Source organism: Helicoverpa zea, chromosome 17 (assembly GCF_022581195.2).
Source record: "Helicoverpa zea isolate HzStark_Cry1AcR chromosome 17, ilHelZeax1.1, whole genome shotgun sequence".
Taxonomy (NCBI): Eukaryota; Metazoa; Arthropoda; class Insecta; order Lepidoptera; family Noctuidae; genus Helicoverpa; species Helicoverpa zea.
This window is the reverse complement of record NC_061468.1, coordinates 9,308,729-9,330,816: the sequence shown is the minus strand read 5'-3', so window position 1 is coordinate 9,330,816 and position 22,088 is coordinate 9,308,729. Positions and strand designations below refer to the sequence as shown.

General features: G+C 38.7%; 1 protein-coding gene and 1 long non-coding RNA gene across 2 annotated transcripts in view; one reads left to right on the top strand and one right to left on the bottom strand.

The window, feature by feature from the left end:
* Positions 1-22,088, bottom strand: part of LOC124637964 (dnaJ homolog subfamily C member 13) — a 42,990-nt gene that overhangs the window by 19,465 nt on the left and 1,437 nt on the right. The window contains exons 2-23 of the mRNA XM_047174713.1: positions 21,690-22,039; positions 21,147-21,493; positions 19,436-19,571; positions 17,690-17,808; positions 17,088-17,234; positions 16,657-16,756; positions 15,394-15,566; positions 14,665-14,872; positions 14,150-14,305; positions 13,645-13,887; positions 13,074-13,250; positions 10,637-10,834; positions 9,949-10,157; positions 9,348-9,507; positions 8,873-8,973; positions 8,601-8,775; positions 8,176-8,378; positions 7,747-7,867; positions 7,271-7,435; positions 6,853-7,004; positions 6,224-6,425; positions 5,304-5,492 (exon numbers count right to left, since the gene is read on the bottom strand). Coding sequence (XP_047030669.1) covers positions 5,304-5,492; positions 6,224-6,425; positions 6,853-7,004; positions 7,271-7,435; positions 7,747-7,867; positions 8,176-8,378; positions 8,601-8,775; positions 8,873-8,973; positions 9,348-9,507; positions 9,949-10,157; positions 10,637-10,834; positions 13,074-13,250; positions 13,645-13,887; positions 14,150-14,305; positions 14,665-14,872; positions 15,394-15,566; positions 16,657-16,756; positions 17,088-17,234; positions 17,690-17,808; positions 19,436-19,571; positions 21,147-21,493; positions 21,690-22,028 — 4,020 coding nt within the window. The 5' untranslated portion in view covers positions 22,029-22,039. The remainder of the gene's footprint in view (positions 1-5,303; positions 5,493-6,223; positions 6,426-6,852; positions 7,005-7,270; positions 7,436-7,746; positions 7,868-8,175; positions 8,379-8,600; positions 8,776-8,872; positions 8,974-9,347; positions 9,508-9,948; positions 10,158-10,636; positions 10,835-13,073; positions 13,251-13,644; positions 13,888-14,149; positions 14,306-14,664; positions 14,873-15,393; positions 15,567-16,656; positions 16,757-17,087; positions 17,235-17,689; positions 17,809-19,435; positions 19,572-21,146; positions 21,494-21,689; positions 22,040-22,088) is intronic.
* Positions 2,496-4,360, top strand: LOC124637965. The gene is made up of 3 exons (XR_006985312.1): positions 2,496-2,797; positions 3,370-3,493; positions 4,124-4,360. It is a non-coding gene; the product is annotated as an uncharacterized LOC124637965 (long non-coding RNA).

The window sequence follows — 22,088 nt, the reverse complement described above, 5'->3', positions numbered from 1 at the left end:
GGGTTCGATTCCCGAGTCGGGCCGAAATCGCTTTGTGGGTTTTAGAAGACTTTCACAAAGCAGCCCGAAGCCTGGAAGTTGGTGATTGATTCACCCGTGCATCGGAGAGCACGTAAATGTCGGTCCTGCGCCTGATCTCTTTCCGGTCGTGTCGGATTCCCGTCCCATCGGGCTATGAGAGTGAAGGAATAGGGAGTGCACCTGTGTCTGCGCAAATGCTTGTGCACTATAATATGTCCTGCGCAGTTGGCTAATCTCCTTACATGAGAACAGCCGCCGTAGCCGATAATCGGCTAGGAGGACATCATCATCATCATCATATGCTTTTTTTAAAATCCTAATGTATTTCTGGTCGACTCCTTGTTTCTTCAGACATTGCCAGATACTGTTGTGTTCTATTGAGTCAAATGCCTTGTTGAAATCGATGAAGCAACAGTAGAAGGGCACTTTAAACTCTTTGGCTTTTTCAAAAAGTTGTCTTACCGTTAGTATATGGTCCAATGTTGAATAGCCTGACCGGAAGCCAGCCTGTTCCTTGGGCTGGTTTTCATCAAGAGTTTTGGTTATTCGCCTTAGGACAATTTTTGCAAAAATTTTGTAATGTTCGACATTAGGCTTATTGGGTCTGTAGTTGTTAATTTCTCCTTTGTCCCCCTTTTTATGGAGTAGGATTATTGTTGATGTAGTCCACTGTGCAGGAATTTCCTCGGTGTGCAATATGTCGTTGAAAATGTGTTTAAGTAGTGGTACTAGCTCGTTTTTACAATCTGTAAGTAATTCGTTGCTGATATTATCAGGGCCGGGAGCTTTATCCTTCTTCTGTGTTTCTATTGCCTTGTATATTTCTTCTATTAGTATAGGTGGAACCGCGTCGGTGTTATTTAAGTCGGTGTTTACTATTTGGTTCTTGCTGGAGTAAAGGTTTTCGTAGAATGTAGTTGCTATTGACAGTATATCATATCTTTTTGTTTTCGTTTTCGAAAGTCGGTCTTTCATATTGGGTATCCAGTCTTTCTTTTCTTTTAAAGTTTTTAGAGCTTTTTAATACCTCCGGTTTTGCTTATGTATTTTTCAAAAGTTTCACGCCTAGTGCGTTCTCTGTCTTTTCTTATTTGGTTTTTGATTTCTTTACTTATTTCGCTATTTTTTTTGTTTTCTTTGTAGTATTTAACAGTTTTGATCTTGCTTCTAGGAGTGTAATTACTTTCTCTGACAAGTTTTTCTTATCCTTCGTATTATATTTAGTATCAGGTTCTGGTCTCAATGTCAATATTTCATGTAGTATGTTGTAATTCTGCTGAGTATTTATACCCTCGAAGGATGATTCTGTCACTAATTTCAGTTTGTCTTTGATGGTGTTTAACATTTGTTTGTTATTTGGTGTTGGTCTTCTGACTTTGAAGGGTCGACTTTTAATAGTGCCCATTGACCTGCTCAGACGTGCTCTGAGGACTCGGTGGTCGCTATTAAAATTTAGATAAATGGTGCCGCAGTCGTCAATTAATTTTGGTCTATTTGTTAAGATGTAATCAATTTCGTTTTTGAAACTGCCGCCTGGCGATTCCCAAGTCCATCTTTTTGAAGTTCTTTTCTTGAATAGGCTGTTCATTATCCTCATGTTATTTTCCATCGCCATTTCTATTAGTTTTTGTCCGTTCCTTGTTCTTTTCCCTCTGATGTAAGGGCCAAGTACAATATCTTCTCCATTTCGTGGACTTCCAATCTGAGCATTGAAATCTCCCATTACTATGCAGTGTTTGTATGTGTACTTTTTTAGGGCGATGTTGAGAGTTGAGTAAAATGCATCGATTTCTAAAGTAGATGACTGCTCTGTTGGTGAGTAAGCTTGCACTATAGACCATATTTCCTGTTTTGGAGGAATTTTAATATTTAATTTGTTGAGTTTTGAGGACACAAAAGCGAAATTATTTGGGACACAAAAGTCCTCCACCTCCTGAACAGCTTAGAAATCTCAGCGTAGAGCGTCAGTTATTTTTGCTACTTCGGTGCTTTAACTTTTTGTTAGATTGGACTCAAAGAGCGCAGAATAAACCAGAAAAGATGAAGAAACCGCGAGCGAAGCGAGCGGATTTTTCAATTTATTTTTATTGAAACGCTATTGGAATATTTTAAAATTCATGATCACATAAACCTAAGCATATATTACAGTGAGTTTATTAATCGTTTATTTATATATGGATTGTGTACTCGTATAATTATAAAAAAAAAACTGTAAAAAAATTCGCAAAATTTGCCGCCCCTCTAAATCTGCCGCTCTAGGCACTGGCCTACTTGGCCTATTGGTAAATCCGCCACTGAGCTAAATAGTATTGTTGAGATTTGTTTTGCAAAGTTACTAAAATTAAACAAAAAATTTGGCTGTGATCAACTAATATTGATTATGTTGGTTTTAGAATATTTTTGGTTCTCAATAATACAGCAATATAATAGGTGGTGAATAAAGTAATGCTGCGCATAACAAAACGTTTTGGTTGCATCAGACACGGTCACGGAAGTAACCTGTAGAAACCTGTTCTTCTCGTGTTGCGTTGCGAGTAGGTACTTGCGAGGCGAGTGTAGGTCTAGGTAGTGGATGTGTGTCTGTTGTGCAATGTGCATCGTCTATGGCGAGCGGGAAAGCCGGCGTTTTCGATCTTATGCATGAATCATATATCATCAAGCAACGTCAAGAAGATTTCAAGAATGGAGCCGCCGCCGGTAGACGAGGCGGCAGAGAAAACGATCTCGGACTATCTGCGGTCTTGGGGATTGGAAGCTTACATTCCAAAATTTTTGGGTGAGTGTTTTTCACTTCTATTTCTTACATAATTAGGACGATAGGTAGTGTTTCATTCGTTAAATCACTATTTTAAACAGGGCATTTCCCGTTAGATGCACTTTTGCATTCTTCTGATGCGTAGTGCTACTTTGCCGAAAAGTAGAAAAGCAAGCACCATACTACTACACATCAGGGTGTCGCACAAGGCGACTGATGTCAAGGTTTACCGCCTAATAGGTACCTTCGTAGGCCAGGAAACGGCAGGGTAGCAGCGTTTTCTTCCAAACATGGAGATTATGACAGTACTCTGCAGTATTGGAGAACGTATATATGTTCAGCAATGGACTGTTATGAGCTATTGTTTGACTATTTATGCAGGTCTTTTGCTTTCCTAGTGTATGATATTATTAACTGCCTACCTACCACACCCAAAGATGATCCACTGACCCCCGCACCTACATAACCTAGGGCCTGTCCTCTCCCAACCAACTCTTATTTTTATTAAGAAAAGTCCCGTGGTACTAGTAAACAAGCTGACTAACTGACTTAGTGCGGAGATAAAAAGACTAAACTTATCCATATTATTTCAGAAGAATCCATTGATGTGGAGACTCTCCAAATGTTGTCAGAGGCTGACTTGAAAGACTTAGGGCTAAGCTGACGACAAAAATCAAACTTTTGACCAATATAATGTCAAATGCTTTTGAGAACACTGTAAGTAATAATAACAACAATTAATACTTAATTAGTCATTTAAATCTACACTAATATTATAAAGCGAAAAGATTTGTATTTCTGTGTGTGTGTGTGTGTGTGTGTATGTTTGTAATGAATAAACTCAAAAACTACTGCACCAATTTCAAAAATCCTTTTATAATTAGAAAGCTACATTTACCGTGAGTAACATAGGCTATAGTTTATCTCCATAGTACGGGAACGGGAACTACACGGGTGAAATCGCGTGACATTTGCTAGTTAACATTAAAATATTTAATAAAAACATTTATATATGTTATAATTCATGTATGTATGTTAGTAATGATTACTTTTTAATTTCATTACTGTCTCTGTGGTCTAGTGGTTTGGGGCTTTGGCACCTGATCCAGAGGTTGTGGAATTGAATCCCATTGAAAATACTTAGAGCATGAAAGTCATTTTGTGAAGTTGTTCCCAGTTTGATTAGGATAATGCAGGCCGAACCAAATCCAGGGTTGTTGTCTGTCCAATAGGTTATCCTGTGCTTTGGAAGGCATGTTCAGCCATCAGTCCCTGTCACTGTCTCGGACAGTGGTCGTCATATAAAACCATGTTAGAGTTTGATCAGGATATTATTTTATATTTCAGTGTTCTAATACTACTCCGGACTCAAACAACCAAATAATGCTGTATACAGTGGAAGATTTGCCAGTTGTACAGACATTACCTGATGAAAAATGGAAATGATCGAATTTTAAATACTATTATAGTGTATGTAGCTAGGTTTGGCTAGTATAGTGTGCTAGCTCTTTGTCTGAATTAATTATAAGTTCCTACTAAAATTAATTGATTTGATACTTAATAAATAAATATAATTGTAAAAAACAAATTTGTTTTTCTTATTCTATCTCAAGTTTGTAACCGAAATGAATACCATAGTAGGTAAGATTTGGGGCAGGATATATCTTGCTAAAACTTCTTATAGGTAGGTAAATGAAAATCTACAAGAAAAAAAAAACACTTCAGGCTGATGCTACAGGGTAGCCCGCGAAATTCAAATTTTCTTACGTTTTTTGCAATTTGCTGGCCAGTGCTAGGTTGTATGTTGATTAAAATATTGTTCACGATTGTAAGACGTATGTAGTTACAGAACTAATAATCATCAAAAGCATCAGTACAATCCTCCAAGTTCTAAAAGGTCTAGCAAAAAAGATTTTTTCAAGGTCAAAGTCATTGCTAGACCTTTTAGAACTTGGAGGATTGTACTCATGCTTTTGATGATTATTAGTTCTGTAACTACATACGTCTTACAATCGTGAACAATATTTTAATCAACATACAACCTAGCACTGGCCTGCAAATTGCAAAAAAACGTAAGAAAATTTGAATTTCGCGGGCTGATCGGAGCAGTCACTCTAACTAAAAAGTTATGTTACTTTTAACCGAAAAGTTCAGTTACAAATAACAAAATAGTTTGGTTACAATAATATTATAGTGATGTTACTAATAACTGAACTATACCAAACCCATGATCAAGTTTTAACCAAACGGATTTGTACGCGCTAACAATAAAACGTGGCTATTTTTACATAACACTTTTGTTTTATAATACACATATTAAGTTATTTATTCTAGAACACTTTGGTACAACGTGAATAATAAATTTGTTAAGAAGTTATCATTTTTGTCGAGCTACTAATAACAGATCTCTAATAACAAAACTGAATTTGTCTAATAAGAACTATAGTTATGTAGTCACTATTTTTATGTAACAGGTTACTCAATTGTTTGTTATTTGTTACTCAAAACTTTTTTCAGTGTGACTCACCCGTCCCTCCGGGTTCTTATCCGGATGGTACTGCTGCGCGAGGCGGTAGTACGCCTTGCGGACGGCTGCCTCGTCGTGCTGGCCGCTCGCAAGGCCAAGTGCTGCGTATGCCTCGCTCGCTGTCATGGATGGTGGCTTCTTTTCGACTTCCCTCCGCCAAGCTTCGAGCACGTCTTTGAGGAGACCGACCTGGATAGGGGAGAAGGAAATGATTTATGAAATAGCGGTTTTATTGATTCTAGTAATGGTCGAGGTCTAAAGAAAAGAGTTGCATTTCAACATTCCTACATACGAAAATAGTAGGACACTTGAAATAAATTATTTCAAGGACGACGCAAGAGGCGCGCGGGTGTGCTGACCGTTCCAGGAGGATATAACATTGAGTTATCTTAAGCAAAAGGTAGTCGGAAAATATTAGTTTTAGTTTATCTATAAATATAATAAAATGATAGGAAAGTCAAAACTGTACATTGAATATTTTTTTTAAAGAATACTTGGGGGGTGATCCATAATCGATTCTGAACCCAAAAATATAGTTTTAAGAATTTTTGTCTGTTTATCTGTTTGTCTGTATGTTTGTCCCGGATAAACTCAAAAAGTACTGCATAGATTTAAATCAAATTTTGCATGACTATTACTTGGGGACCGGTTCAACACATAGGCTATATATTATTACGCTATCACCTACGGGGGATGAGCAATGAACGATTAAATGAACGAAATTGGAAAATTGGAAGTCTATATTGCCCTCGCAGACGAAGTCGCGGGCAACAGCTAGTAAAGTAATAAATAAATTTTTAAGCTATTTTACGACATTAGAATAAGAATGAAAAAAATAAAAATAAAATAAAATAAGACTGTACTTAAAAATGAGTTCAGCGTATATTTTGATCTGTTCCAAGCAAATTGCCGACACTCACCGGATCCGGTATAGGCCAGTCGGGGAACTTCTGCGTGTCGCAGAGATGGCGCAGATAGAACATGTTGCAGAACAGCTCGTGCTGCAGCTGCGGGTAGCAGACGGCGGGGATGGCGAGGTACGGGTACCGCGCGGCGATGTGGGCGCGGAGCCGCGGGGTGAACTCGCCGATGTGGGCCGATACTTTCATTATTAGCATGCGTCTGTTGGTAAGTGAACAAATAATTCAAATAAAATATAATTTATTTTTGTCAATTTTATCCTCACAATGTATTTCAGGCAAGTTGAACCATATCCAGATACAAATTCTTATACTACAACCACCTATGCTATATAGAAAGATGTAGTCGATACATACTAAATTCCTGAACTATTATATTGATGGAAGACTTTCGGGATGCTTTTACCTGTGGGACAACTTATACTAAGGAAAAACGTATATTCATTATTGTCTCCTTTTGTACACAGCGTCCAAATCAGAATAACCATACTAGGAACTGATAGTGATCCTTTACAAAAATCATGAAACCAAATTCTGTTCTTCTACGAAGATCTGATCTCAAATAAAATCTAAGAAAACACATCGTAGCAGCACACATAATAATTACTATATTCTTTAATGAAACATACCTCATCTCCGAGTTCCAGATGGCTTCAGGAGTGTCCCACTCTCCCAGAAAGATTTGAGCGAACTTCTCTGAGCCGTGGTTCTCTAGGTAACACACCATCGCTTCGGGTAGTAACTGCCCTAATATCGAGCGCTGCATTATGTCTGAACTTGACTAAAATGAAAACAAACACATTTTTATAAAGGGTTTTTTTGTTACGTTTTAAGATGCCATAAGAAATGCATGCCACTTAAATTTAGAACATCACTGTCGAATATAGAGCATTTCCAGACAATTGGGTGTCTTAACACAATAATATGTATATCTATCTATGTGTATTATGTGTGTGTCGTGCATAAAGGGAATATTATCAGAATCTTAAATAACTCCAAAGAATAGAAAAAAATAAATAACTTCTTATAATAAAGAATTTCACTGACCTGATCAGCTCTAAACGCCTGCTTCATATGCGTCAACCTCAAGAACCTTGCTATAGGTAACAAGTTCGATCCCGTGTACAGTAACATGAAGTAGAATACTCCTGTTAAGTACAGCTTTGAGATCTCTGGGTTGTCTTGCATCACCTCGTACAGGAGTGTAGCTACCTGAAATATTCAAATGCTGATTTATCAAAGGCTTTTGACTGTGTTAATCATCCTAAATTGACTCTGAGTGCACTGTTATGATGCTTATTTAGTATTGTTGTATGCTTTATTGTAAGCTGCGGATCGGTATTTCCAGTTCTAGAAAGAAAATCATCGCAAATAGGATACTCGTTTGTTGGTACAGGTAGGTGTTCCTCAGGGCACAATACGGAGCCCACTTTTGTTTTATGATTAAAATTCATAAACTGGACAAGTCAATGGTAATTTTTTGTATTTTATTTTAAACTGGATTTATGACAAAAAGATCTTACCTTTTCAACAAGAATGGGGTCGAAGGTAAGCAACAATTGTACGACATGTGCCAAACACGCTGGCTCTGATAGCAATCGCTTTACTTTTGGTAGCGGCCTTATTACTGCGTCTTCTTCATCTCTGCAAAAACATTTTATGTTGTTAACAGTGAGCATGGTTACAATAATTTATTAATTTGTGCATTTATGTACTAGAGATGGAATTCCAGTTATGTACACATTTTATCCTACATGAAATATAGATATATAATCTCTGCGACAGCTGTAAGTAAAACCACGTCTATGAAGTCCCGAATTTCAGAATAGTACAGATCTAAATTTCCAGCTATCTTCTATGAAGTAAAGAATTTCCATGCGTAATGCTGGTGGCATCCATTTTCTTTTGCTTCTTCCATCTGTTTTTTTGTCTTTTCATCACAATATAGTTACCTGCTGGGATAATATCTAGCGCAAGTGATGAGCAGGTCCAGCACGGTGGCAGCTAGAGCACTCTCGTCCAGCACAGCGGTCCCCCGCGCCGCCAGCGTCCACTTGAGCTGCGCCACTCCGCCCACAGCTCGCCAGCCCTCCATGCTGTTGGCCCAGGCCTTCGTCTTGTTGTTTATCTCGCCCGATTTGTATAGGTCTTTGAGCTGGAACAAAAAATATGCATTTAGATCTACTATAGAGATTAATGTGCTTGTTTTTCACGTCTATTTACTACGCAAAGTAATTATATCTAGATCACCCTTTTTCAGTGTGTTTTGGCACCTACTATTGACCAACAGTTTGGGCTACACTATCGGTTTGTTCACTGAACCAACAATCTTTGCCACCAAAATTCCCGTCATATTCTACCAGATATACAATCCTACCTGCTGGAAGCTGACCGGGCCCTTCCTCTGCACCTTGTCTCCCTGGTCGACGTTGTAGTACCACTCCCTGTCGCCGCCGGTCTGCTGCTGCGGACCCTCGATCACGTTGCTCTGCGCCGGCACTGTAGCCCGGGACGTGTGTAGGTGGGCTAGTGTCATTAGTTCTACTAGGATCCTGGAACAAAAAAAATAAAGAAGAAAATTTTTGGCACCAAAAAAAAAAATATTAAATATAGTAGGTATTTTGACCAAAAAAGAAATCTAATACTCACCTAATACCATTCCATTCTAATATATCGCTGACATTTCTCCTATGTAATATTAATTTTGATAGAAACTGTACTAATCTATCTCGTTCCATTCTATCACATGTCTGAAACAAAACAAGATAATTAGTAACCCCTTAGTATAAGATGTATGAGAGATATTATTTCAACACTTTCGCCTGGGAATTCGCTCGTTTCCAGTAGGAAATACTTCGCGCACCTGAATAAAAGTATATAGCTTTTCTCGGTAAATGAGCTGTATAACACAAGATTTTCTTAAAACAGACTATACTACGCGCGGCGAATCATGATCCCTATGACAGTTCGTTAGCGCTTAACATTGTAGTGACGTCCTGTCACTATTACAACAGTCAGCTGAAATGTCATAGGGATCATCATTCGCCGCGCGTAGTAGAGCAATTCCTGAGAAATGCTCAAGCAAACAAAAATCAGCTTTATAATATTATGAGGACATTCTTACCCTATCTAACATTTGCACAATATACTTGGTGTCTGCAAAGGGTCCGATGTCTTCGAAGTACCTTCCATATACTATGCTCATAGCTTGTAAGCACATACACTTCATTTCCACCTTAGGAGTCGAGAGGAAACGGTGGTATAGGTCGTTGAAGAACTCGTAACTGAAACATACCTTTGGTTAATGGTCAGATAAATTAGTTAAAACATTATCAAAAAGATTTTCATTGGTAGAATAAGGCGCTTATTCTATGTCACAGTAGCTAAAAAAATACATTAATTATGTTAAACTATAAAACATTTTTTGGGTTTTAAATGAGTTGCATTAAACTTAATAATCCTTCTCCATGTGAGAGGTGGCCTGTGCCCAGCAGTGGGACGATAAAAAGGCTGTAACAGTAAACTTAATAAAAGATGATTTTACTATTTGATAATTTTGATGTCAACTTTGGTTACATAACATGCCAGTGCCAGTATGTAAGAACAGTGTTGCAAGTCTAATAAAAGTCACAACACAACAAAGGCACATAAACTTTTTTTTTTTTTTCAAACTGGCCTATCAAACCTCTTTCAAAACGTCAAACTATTTTCAAAATTCCACTTACGATTTCCTAATAGGACTATCATCATTATCCCGTTGCTCCAACAGTATCCTCAAATAATAATCTCCGATCTTGACCTCATTCTGAAGACATTGGTAATGGACCTCCAGTTCAGCATGGTTCCATGATGTCAGGGTTGTGCCAGCTACTTCGCGGTCTGAAGTGAACGCGCGAAGTTCGTTCTCTAAAGCGTTGCGAAGTTCTTCGCGGGTCTAGGGAAGAATATATCTTATGTCCGTGTGTTTAGGGTTTAAATTAGATGTACATAAGCCAAATTAAATTAGTAAGATTATAGTAAAAGATAGATTCATGAACATCTTATATGTATTTTTTATGAAATTCAAAAAAATCGTTATAATTTTTGTGGATATTACGATAGACGGCGTACGTCCGCGCATGAAATGGCTTGGTAGAGTGAATTGAGTAATATGTATAATTCACGATCGAAACTTTTAAACAAAACATAAAGAAAAGTAATTTCTTCCCTTGGAAACATGTGATATTGTACAAATGTTTTATCAATAAAAAGTTTAACACAATTTACCCTCACAGAGGCATGCAAATTACATTATCTATGATTAAAAATCCAAAACTGATATTTATAATTTAAAATTAGAACAATATTCTCCACTATGCCAGTGCCAAAAAATAACAAGTCACACAATTTTTTTCTATATGTATAAACTCTTACCGTATGATTCCATATAAGGTTAGGCAGGGCATGGTCCTTGTGGAACTGGTAGTAGAAGAGCGGCCAGTTGGCGGTAGACTTGACGCGCTCGCGGCGGCGGCGCAGCACGACGGGCCGCTCGCGCGCGGCGTCGCGCCGCTCGGCGGGCGCCCGGCCCAGGCGCGCCGCCCAGTGCTGGAGGGCTAGTTGCGCGTAATGCTACGAAGAGGTGTTTGATTTTTAAAATCAATATTTTGTTTAGGTCAATTTGTTTTTGTTTAAGGTTTTATGAATAGGTCAACAGAACCGAATCTGTAAAATTTTATGAATCGAACTTTAGTTTTTCACTTTTGTGATAAGGTTGAAAATTTATTAAAGAAATATGAATAGAAAGAAATATGATTTTGACGACCTCGATGGCGCAATGGTCATCATGCCGGACCGCCGAACCTGAGGTCCCGGGTTCGATTCCCGGTTCGGTCGACATTTGTGTGATGAGCATGCTTGTTGGCCGTGGTCTGGGTGTTATGATATGTATTTATAAATACAGTCGACTCTCGTTAATTCGAAACTCGAGGGACTCTTAAAATATTACGAATTATCGAGTTTTTGAAATATTAAATGGTTCGAAATTTGTCAGAGAAAATAAATAAAACTTCGAATTATTAAGTGTTGATCAATTATTATTTGTTAACTGCTATTTTATAACAATGACAAAAGTTTAAAGACACATTTGTGTGCATAGCCATACATGTATTCATAATGTGAATTAATTAATATTTCGAAACAGCTCCGTCATACTGCTTCAAAACAGATTGCTGCTACTCAGACTGCTCTCTGACTCTGACTTACAATCTTTCCATCTCTTCCTCTCTGCAACTTTGAATTCTCGAATGTTGGACGACTAAGAATTCGAATTAACGCGTCGTTTTATTATATAGCAATGCTTAATTCGTTCGAATGAGGGTTTTCTAAAATGGCGTCCACCAGGTGGCAGCACCGAGTCGTCAGGTCCAGGTAACTGTCAAAGTGCTTATCTTTACTATGAATAGTGAACGATTTTAGTGTTTTTTTATTTTATAATTAAAGCACTGCATTATTGTTTTACTATTGAGGTTGAGTAAATAAAAAAAAAACTAAATCATATTGTGTTAACAAATTTTTCAACAAGCTTTTCCTTAGTACCAGTGACTTTTGCACCCTCTCTCTTAGCTCAATTTTTAGTTCGGAAACCTTATTCTGACCGTAGTCCATAATAAAATCAATAACACTTCCAATATAACAGAATTTCAATAAACAATAAGTTCGGACCCTACAATTCCATACTATTTGACAGCTGTTTGGACCTGACGCATACGAAGCGCCGCCTGGCGGCAGAAAAAGTATCGAAAACCCTCATTACCAAGTGCAACAAAATGTATTGATTTAGTTCGAAATACAAGGCGTTGATTTGCATTTGTGCCATAGTTCAGGAGGAGGACATACAATACGTAAATAATCGATTGGAATTACAGTAGATGGGAAATAAGTAATATGCAGTGCTTTTTTTGTCATTGTAATGTCGTGGTATTTCAGAAGTAATCCAATTTTATGAATGAAATTTATGAGTGATCGTTGCGTATGCTTTGTGTTTGCGTTTGTGTGAGGGTGCAGCACGGTTTTAAGGCCAGTCATATACGCGCCAAGTTTAAATAAGGCTAGATGACATTTACGGAATTCCGAAAAAAAATTAAAGAAAAAAAATTACGTACCAATTTTTTTATTGATTTGGGTCGAGAATCATTAGCATAATTACCTCCTTGAATATGGCACGGATGCAAATCAACAGCTTGTATAAAGAGATTTTGTAGGGAACTCGTAATAACTTTGAATTAACGAGAGGTTCGAAATATCGCAGGTTTGAATTAACAAGAGTCGACTGTATGTATATATGTAGTTTATCAGTTGTGTTAGCACCCATAACACAAGTTAATAAATAACTTACCATGGGGCTAACCGACCGTGTGTGAAAAGGTGTCCCGACATTATTATTATTATATTATGACAGATTGGGGTAGGTTGATGTGCTGTCGCCTGCACCTTGTAATAAATTGATTTTAACCAAAATAAATAATCTTGTAATAAATGCTATTGTTGCACAACCCGTATATTAAAATCATTGTTGTGTCACTCATAAACATAACTTCAGAATTGATTTTTTTTCGCACACTTTTTCCTATCTCTACATTAACCTGAACTTAAAATTGTTCAATCATTACCAATCTTAACTCCAAATACATATTTCATATTTCAATGGCGGCTCCGCACTATTGCCGAGAATTCATGGGACAGTGGCTTATACTCAAATCATGTTACGTATATGATTTGCGTATAGGCTTGAATAAGCGAGAACCCGCGAAAACTTTCAACCAACAACTCTCGGCTCTAACGTGGAGCAGATAAGAGATAGTGTCCTCACCTCAATATGCTTCTCCACATATTTGACCTGTCTCTCTAGCGCCTCCCAGTGCTGCGCTCGCGGCTTGACGCTGGCCTGCGCGAGGGACAAGTTGTCGCGCTCCGGCTCCGCTTCGTTGGCGAAGGCGGCTGCTGGTGGAGCTTCGGTTGATTCTAGGAAGGCGAGGAGACCTGATGGCTGGAGGAGAAGGAAGAATTAACTGGTTATTTTTTTTTTTAAAGGCGGTTATCTAGTATGGTTAAATGCTATGACAGTGTAGGAATAGTGAGTGCACCTGGTTCGTGAACTATAATATGTTCTACACAGTTGGCTGATCTCCTTAGAGAGCTGAGCCGATAATTGGCTAGGAGGACATCAGGACATGTCCAAAATACAATGTTCTTTTTTTGTCATCTGTGACGAGTCCCGCATATCGGCAGGTGGCGGTGGTGCAGGCGGGCGGCAGGCGGCGCTACGTACCATGATCCTGCGCAGCAGCGAGTGCGCGGGCGCGTGCTCGACGAGCCACAGCGCGACGAGGTGGCGCGCCAGGTGGCGGTGGTGCAGGCGGGCGGCAGGCGGCGCTACGTACCATGATCCTGCGCAGCAGCGAGTGCGCGGGCGCGTGCTCGACGAGCCACAGCGCGACGAGGTGGCGCGCCAGGTGGCGGTGGTGCAGGCGCGGCGGCGCGTACAGCGCGGCCAGCAGGTGGCGCGGCAGGGCGGCCTCGGCCAGCGCCAGCGCCTGCATGCGCGCGCCCACGCCGGCGCCGCCCTCCTCCACCAGCGCGCGCATCACCAGACCCGCGCCCTTCACGATCGCCAGCGACGGGTGCTGATATATAACACATTTGAAATTAGAACCAAAGAACGCCAACGGCACGTATTGCTGCACCTCAACTGTCGCGCCACTTTAGACCTTATTCTCTTAATTTATTAAAGATTGTTTTTGATCATCCTGTTGACATGGTGAGGTACTGGTGTTCGAGTTCGAGTTCTGTGACATAGACGTATCGTAGTATTTTCTGAATCAGACCCATTTAAAAGTAAAAAGCACGAAATAGGACAAGATCGTCTAGAAATTTTATTATCCTTACCTCAAACAGTTTGAAGAGCACTCGTCCCCGCTTTGACACCATTTCGAGCAGCTGGTCGAACTGCTTGCCGTCGGTGGTCTCGCTGTATGGCACGCACAGCGCGAACGTCAGGAAATCCAACATGGCCGCCACTACTAGCGCCCCGCTACCCGCCGTCTAGGTTATACATAACACCCATGTACTTTGTTTCTTTAGTTAGACGTTTATTAATATTTCAAAAAAAAAATAATTATAATACTTGTCTCTTCCAAACAAAAAAGTTTCGTATCAAAATATGATGAAAAAATACGACTTTTATAGCCTTACTACAAAAATATCTGTTGAACACTTGTCTTAAAAAAGAGTGGATGCAAAACGGACCTTATTTCAACGTCATAATATGTCATTTTTTGACAACTGTTCAACAGACGATTAAAAGTTTTTGTGGTACGACTGGTAAAGTTTTAACTGGATCATAATTTCCAAGACTTCATCTCGTATCAAACTTCACAATTTACAAAAAACTAGATCCTCACCACATGATCAGCCCACATGGTCAACAATCCATCCAGGAATGTGCTAGAAGACAGCATGCTGGCCTTATTCAGCTGTTCCTGTCTAAGATCCGGTTCAGCGTGCATGGGCTGCAGTAGTGCGCAGACCGCGTCTAGAGCGGCGTGGGCGCAGGCAGGTGAGCCGCGCCGGAGAGCCGCTACGGTCGCCGTGCCGATCCATTCGCGGAAACTGGGGGAAATTAGGGGGAATATTACGTTTCTAATATATTTATATATCTGTCGATTTGGTACCTACAGATATACCTAATTTTGACATCAGTCAGATACAATTACTGTCAAATTCCTATTGCTACCTGTGGTATGCATAACAATAAAATATTGGGAGTGGCTGGTAGACGATATTGTGCACATAAGCTGTCTAAATATCTTTTTGGGAAATGAGTCTTTCGCGGAAAGAAAAATGCATATTTATAAGTCGATGACTCAATTAAGTCTAGCGTACTGTTGAACGAGAAAATATTTTCAAAGCTTGGTTTATATTCTAATCGTTACACAGCAAATAATTCAAATGTCTAAAATATGATCCATTAAAATAGATGACTAATAAATCCATCTATAGACAGATAAAAATAAAGGAAGTAGTAAGTTCTTATCATCGATTAACACACGTAATCATCACACACTATTAATGACTCATATCCAATCACATCCAAACGCTAAAGATAAGATAAAAATCCAAACAAAACTTACCCAGGCAAAGCAGTAAACGCTGCGAATCCCACTTTGCTGGCACAAAGTCGTCTCAACGCGTGGAACTGCGCTTCTAACTCCCGGGGCGTTAAGTTGCTGCCGGACGGCGCAGAGCTCACGAGTGCAGTCAACGCTCCCGTGATCAACTTCTCCTTGTTCTCGGCGAACAGTCGCTGCGATGCAACATTTTAGTGCACTTCGTTTTACGTTGGGCCACGATTTGAGAGGCGTGGGACACGACGTTTTTAAACGGAATAATATGGCCCTACGGTTAATTTGAATGGTCTCTTGTAACCAGGTATTACCGAATCCAATAAATATATTACAGAAATTTTTGAGATTGATTTCATGTACTATGTCCCACTCTGACAAATAGTGCCGCTAATCCCAAATGAAAGTACTCTTAAAATAGTCCTTAACATATAAACTTTATGCAACAAAATGTACAACATTCCAACAGTTAGTGCAGACATCGCATAAAATCTATGGTATTTACATGTAAATGCGGATGATACTTAAACCCAGACCAAGATGGCCATTAAGCTAAGGAAAAAAAGAAAATAAAACCTAATAGAAAAATAGTCTAGTAAAAGAATTAACGTTGAATCCCTCTACTGTTCATTTAAGGAGTAGCAATGTAAGGGTGTAAAATAATAAATTGACAGGGGACTTACAAGATCCCACGTAAGAAACAGCCACAACAGGGGACGGGCCTACAAGGCACACAAGGTACATTAATATGTCCCAGGAGTTTTATATAATAAATAAACAATCGAAGCGTGATGTGTAGATGAGAGTAGCGTGATATGAGTACTATGTATTAAATAAAATAATAAATATTTTCAAAATCAGTCCACTAACAGATCGAAATGTCAAATTGGCAAAATAACGTTCACTAGCCGCAAATCTATCATGTCTTTCTTCTAGCTAAATTGAATTTAGAATATAAAACAGATGAACATCTAATGCGTTCGTATTAACAGGCGCATACATAAAATCATACGCACAAGCACGTGTTTTTGTAATGAATTTACTTTACACTGAAAATGTTTAATTCTTTACATGCACATTCTAACTGTTTATAAATGAGAAAAAAAGTGATTTAATATGTTGCACGACTCTAGTGAAATTTCAAAGCTAAAGTTAATAACTCAATCCTAAACAATGAAAATACGACAAATTAGGAGAAATCGGAGTTGTTAATCAAATATTAGTATAAAGTATGCATGTAGTGCAGTTATACAGCTAGTCAAGCAATCTTACGTCTTGGCTGACGGAGTAGATCAGTCCGCTGTAGCCCACGTTGGAGTTGAACCGTTCGATCACTTCTGCGCGACCCATTCCTACTGGGTTCTGGAATAATCTGGAAGAAACTCACACATTAGATATCATAGAAATATAAGATACACATTGCTGAAAGCTAACACTTGAACAGTTCTAGGAAGCCGTATATGTATGTAACTTAGTATTGAAGAGTGGTGGGATGAGAGAAGCCTTTTTCGGCGAATCGTTAGATTCGGAAGTTAATTCGGAGTAATGAGGAAATATAGGGAGTATGTAATAGGGTCCGACCAGCAAAATCAAAAAGGGGAAATGACCATAGTGTCTTAGCAAAATCCAATCACGTCATAACCAGTAAATACTGACTAAAGTTTCCCAAATTCAGAGAGACCTGTTGTCTGTATAGTAGTTACCTCAAATGGTTGGACTCCGTCTCCTCATCGACAGGCTGGTGCAGAGGTCCCAGTCGGTATCCTCGAGGAGTCGGAACCGATCTGACGTGCACGTCACGTTGTCCTGCTGACCTGACTCCGTCTAGCAAAGATGCTAGCAATGCATCTCTGGACAGAAAAAAATGTTTACGTGTTGATTTGTAAGGGAAGTTTCAGAGTACCTAATAAAAAAAACGACTATTATGTAAGTTAAAAGAAATGGTTCCTGTTAAATAAAAACTTGGCATGAGGATATTTTCATAATGTTTTCACACTGCGCAATAAGTATCCGGTAGTAGCGTGAAACCACTCCAAAAAGGGGGTAAAAAAAGCAATATTGATTTAAAAAAACATGTTATTTATATCTTTCAGGGTGAATAGAATATGGAAAAGATAATTACTGCCCTATATCACCAAGGTCTTGCAAGATATAAATCGCAATAATTTATTGACTTCCTGATAACAATTCGTACCTACACCTTATTGTCCTTTTTTCTTGCAATAAGGCACTCATAGAACAGCGTTGTCAAAAAACAATTAGAGCTAGGATTTTGAGGGTGGGATTCTTAATTTTGGTAACTTACCGTTCTCCAGCCAAGTACGTTCGAGTTTGTCCATTGAGATACTCAATGGAGAACTTCTGCGGATGTTCAGTGTCTCTTACTAAAGCGAACACGTCACTCAATGGACGTAGACAAACCACCTGAAAATAATCGGTTATTGTTTAAACGGTCATTGTGCTAAGAGTATACTTCTTTATTATATGTGCTTTCTTTATATCGGGTGTGTCGTTCACAATCACATTAAATTCTATCGCATATACTTTATGATATTCTATGGCGAATTGTAAAAAAAAATAACCTAATCCATTCAGTGGTTTAGCCACAGGAGTCATTTTTCGTTTTTATAATTTACAACATCATGTGTAAAGCAGAGATAAAGTTAGGAGTATCGAATGTTTTGATCAGTTGACAGCTGTCAGTTTTCAAGGGAGAATTACAGTTGTTTGTAATGACTGACTTTTATTTTTATTTATTTATTATTAAGCATTTATTTCAGACCAAAAGTCCATAAAATGTTAGTAACAATGGTCTTAACTTATTGTTAGTAATTTAATATAATATAAATAAATAAAACTAATTCTACATTACAGTCTACATCGCGTGCAGTCTAATCCAATGGCCCAGTATTGGACTGTCCCATTTATCACACAATACGCTCAAGATGCTGTGTGAACTGCCACGCATTCTGCGGAGGAGGGAAGCGCAACGTTTGCGTATGATTGCATGGAAACCATCAACTCTGGCCTCCGCAAACATGCCTGATCCACTACAAAAACGTGGCAGTCCATTCAACATTCTGAACGCATTGTTGTATTGAACACGCAGGGCGCTGTATGCCCTCTGCGTATAGCCGACCCACAGAGCGCACGTGTAAAAGGACTGGCAATAGGCTCTAAAGAGAGTAGTTTTAACGTCCCTTGTACACCGCGCAAATCTGCGAATCAGCATATTACATCGGACAGCCAGCGCCCTGCGCTCCCGTTCAATGTCCATGTTGTCATTGAGATCCTCGGTGACCCAGTGACCCAGGTACTTGAAATGAGACACTCTAGTCAATGGTGTATTACAAATGGTAACTTGTGGTTCAAGTAACATTTGGTGCCCGCCTTAAAAACAAGTAACTCACTCTTTTTAGCATTGTACCTGAGCCCATGAGCCGCCGCATAATCTTCACACTTTCTTAGGAGCCACCTGAGACCGCTGATTGATGGACACAGCAACACCATATCATCTGCGTAACTTATATTATTAACACAAGTACCGTCAATGTGACATCCTACATGAGTGCTGCTGAGTTCATCAATGAGTCGATTGATGTACAATAATATGGTGATTGATGAAAAATTATATGGTGTTCTAATTTTCGCACATTTTTATTCTATTTACTTTGTTTGAAAAATTCATTTTTTTATTTTTACGTATTTTTCTTTTTTCTTTGTGTTAATGGACATATATTAACCAGTATATTAACGCATTTCATTTAATGTGATTATGAACAACACACCCGATATAGGTACTTTCTTATGATGTGCTAGCCTATATATTATTTTATGTACTACTTATACACCTCCTTATGAACTTCCTTATACACCTCCTCATGTACTTCTTTTGTATCACCCATATAATCTCCTTTATATACATCCTTATGTAGGTACCTATGATGTATTCTTTTATGTACTATTTATATACCTCCTTATGAACTTCCATATATACCTCATCATATGCACTCCCTTATGTACTTTTCTAAGTAAAACCAGATAAACTTACAGAATATGTCTGTGGATCTCTCTCCAGAATACAAGTGTCGGACAAACAGAGCGTTCTTCGCATCGGCTCCATATGCCGTGCGGGGTTCACCTTGTGTACTATGAACTCGCTTAGAGATGTCTGGTGCTGATCCCCACTGTAAGGAAATGTTTAAGCGTTTTGTAGATGATATTGGTAGAGATATACTTACTGTTAAGTCATAGTAAAGCTCCGAAACTACTGAGGGGTTTGAAAAATTCTTTCACTGTTGAAAATAGAGTATTCCTGTGTAACAACTCCTTTCTCCGAGAACGGCAAGAAAATCTCCAGGAACGGTCAGAAGATCTTCGGGAACGCGAGTAAAACCACGAGAAAGACAAGAATCGATGACGCCTGGTTATATTAATTGAATTCCTTAATTGCATTCTATGAATAATACACTATACTTCTAACTTTTTACAGAAATAAGCTAGGAATAGGAACGGGAAATATAGAACGCGAAAAGTAGAGGATGCATATGCACTATAAATATGTAGTACCTATAACTAATAATAAAATGCTACACTATTGATTGTGTTCTTTCCTTCTAGCATGCAGGAAACAATATCATTGATTGGTCCACTGATTAAAGGCAATTAATAAATAATAAAAGCGTGGTCGACCAACGTGTATGACTATGTAGGGAACCAAAGGGGAAAATATTATGATGAACTGCAGTTTCAAAAACCTACTATGATTGTCGTATGTTTTTTTCTTACTAGCCTATATTGTCCCACTGCTGGGCAAAGACAATATCGCGAGTCCACCTTGAGAAAGCGTGGTGATTAACGCTCATTCATTCTCTGCATGAGAAGAAGCTTGTAGCCTATAGTGGAACAATAAAAAGGCTGACGATGTTGATACTGGCTAAAAGCGTCTCCATTTTGTTGGCATGACTATCAAAATTAATTTGTTTATTATATATCACCTACTAACGATAGATGACCCAATCATACAGAATTTGATACCTACGTCTATGCGCTGTATCGCGTTAGATAAATGAGTTCAAACACAAGGTCGCATCAACAAGCGCGAGCGGACAATCAAATGTGTGAATTAACAAAAGTGGCAATTAACAGGATACCTAATTTAAGGGATTTAGCTCAATTTGTATTGTATAACATTCTCAGGACTAGATAGAAAACTGTATGTTTGTAATTATTTTTATTTCTTTTAAAAAGAGTGTCCATGGAGTTTCTTGCCGGTTCTTCTCCATGAGACCAACTCTTTGGAACCGTGCACCTAACTTTGACGTTTCGAAAGAGCTTTAATAGGCCTATTTGAAATAAAAAAAATTGAGTTTGAGTTTGGATACATTTTCATTACTGTATTGGGGTAAAATTGCATCATCAGCTAAGTTACCTACTAGTTTTACTATATTGAGTAGATATGCCCATGTGATAACGCCATATATCTATGACTCATACAGACATGTACAATATGATGATTAGATACAGATACATTGACTGGGTTTTAGAATGCCTAAATAAACCTAATTTTTTTTGTTAACAAATTAGTTCCAGGCTTAGGCAAGCAATTTGTAACCCTATCTGTGAGACTTAGGGTTCATTTTCGCTTTAAGACTATTTATTAGCAGGGGGCGTGGTGCAGCTGAATTTCAAGTGAATTTGAAGTTATGAAAAGCAACTCAATGGTTACAATGGTGAAAAAAAAAAAATGCAACAACACTCACCTATACTTCCCAAATCTCTGGTCATGATAATCATCTAATGTTATCATAGTAGATAAGACCTTGATGCTAATACTAAGAGTTAAGCTGGCCATCTCCAGCATCTTATTGATGATGATCTGATGGTCCATGGCATTGGAGAACAGGTGGAGTCTGGAGTACCCTCCAACTGCGAGGACGAACCCTCCAGGAACATCTCGGACTGGGAGTATTCCTTGGACATCACAGTATGGGTAGCTGGCCAGGAGTGTATGTGTGGAGGGGTCTAGTTGTTCCAATGCACATGGGCCGACTTCCAGTACGATGGGGAGACGCGTCCCACTCCAATGATGTTTGTAGGCTTGGTATCTCTGGAAAAGCGATTCTGTGGTAGATCTGGTTGCAGTAAAATATTTTTTAGAGTGCACTACATTGGAATTTAATGTCAAACCAAAGTTACAGGAAAGAGTTTAAAATGTTTATTTTCAAATGGAAGAAGACTTATTTGGAATGTCCATTTTAGTATTTAAAAAAAATCTATAGAAGTATCTACAAAAATATACTTACATAAATATCTTTAGGTTTCTCAGCAAACGCATGTCTGTACTTAAAAGCCTCAGTCAGAATCAAGCACTTATGTTCTGACGAAAACTTCATAGAATCTACTTTCTTATCCTTTTTCATGACCAGTGTGAAGTCATGATTGGCAGCCGAGTTTGAGTGTTTTGCCGATGCGATTGTAACAACATCTGCATACAGCCACTTGTTGGTCACCTCCAAACGGTCCGGGTTGTATGTGGTGATTCCATGGGTGCCAATGGAGAACACCCTCTTGTACTTGCCCTTCCAAGAGTGCTTGGTGACGAGGAATGATGCCACATCCTGGTTGTCTTTTAATGGCATCATCTTAACATCGCCTGTGGGAGCGTTAAAAACAAGTGAACATCAAACCTGCTACTTAAGGAA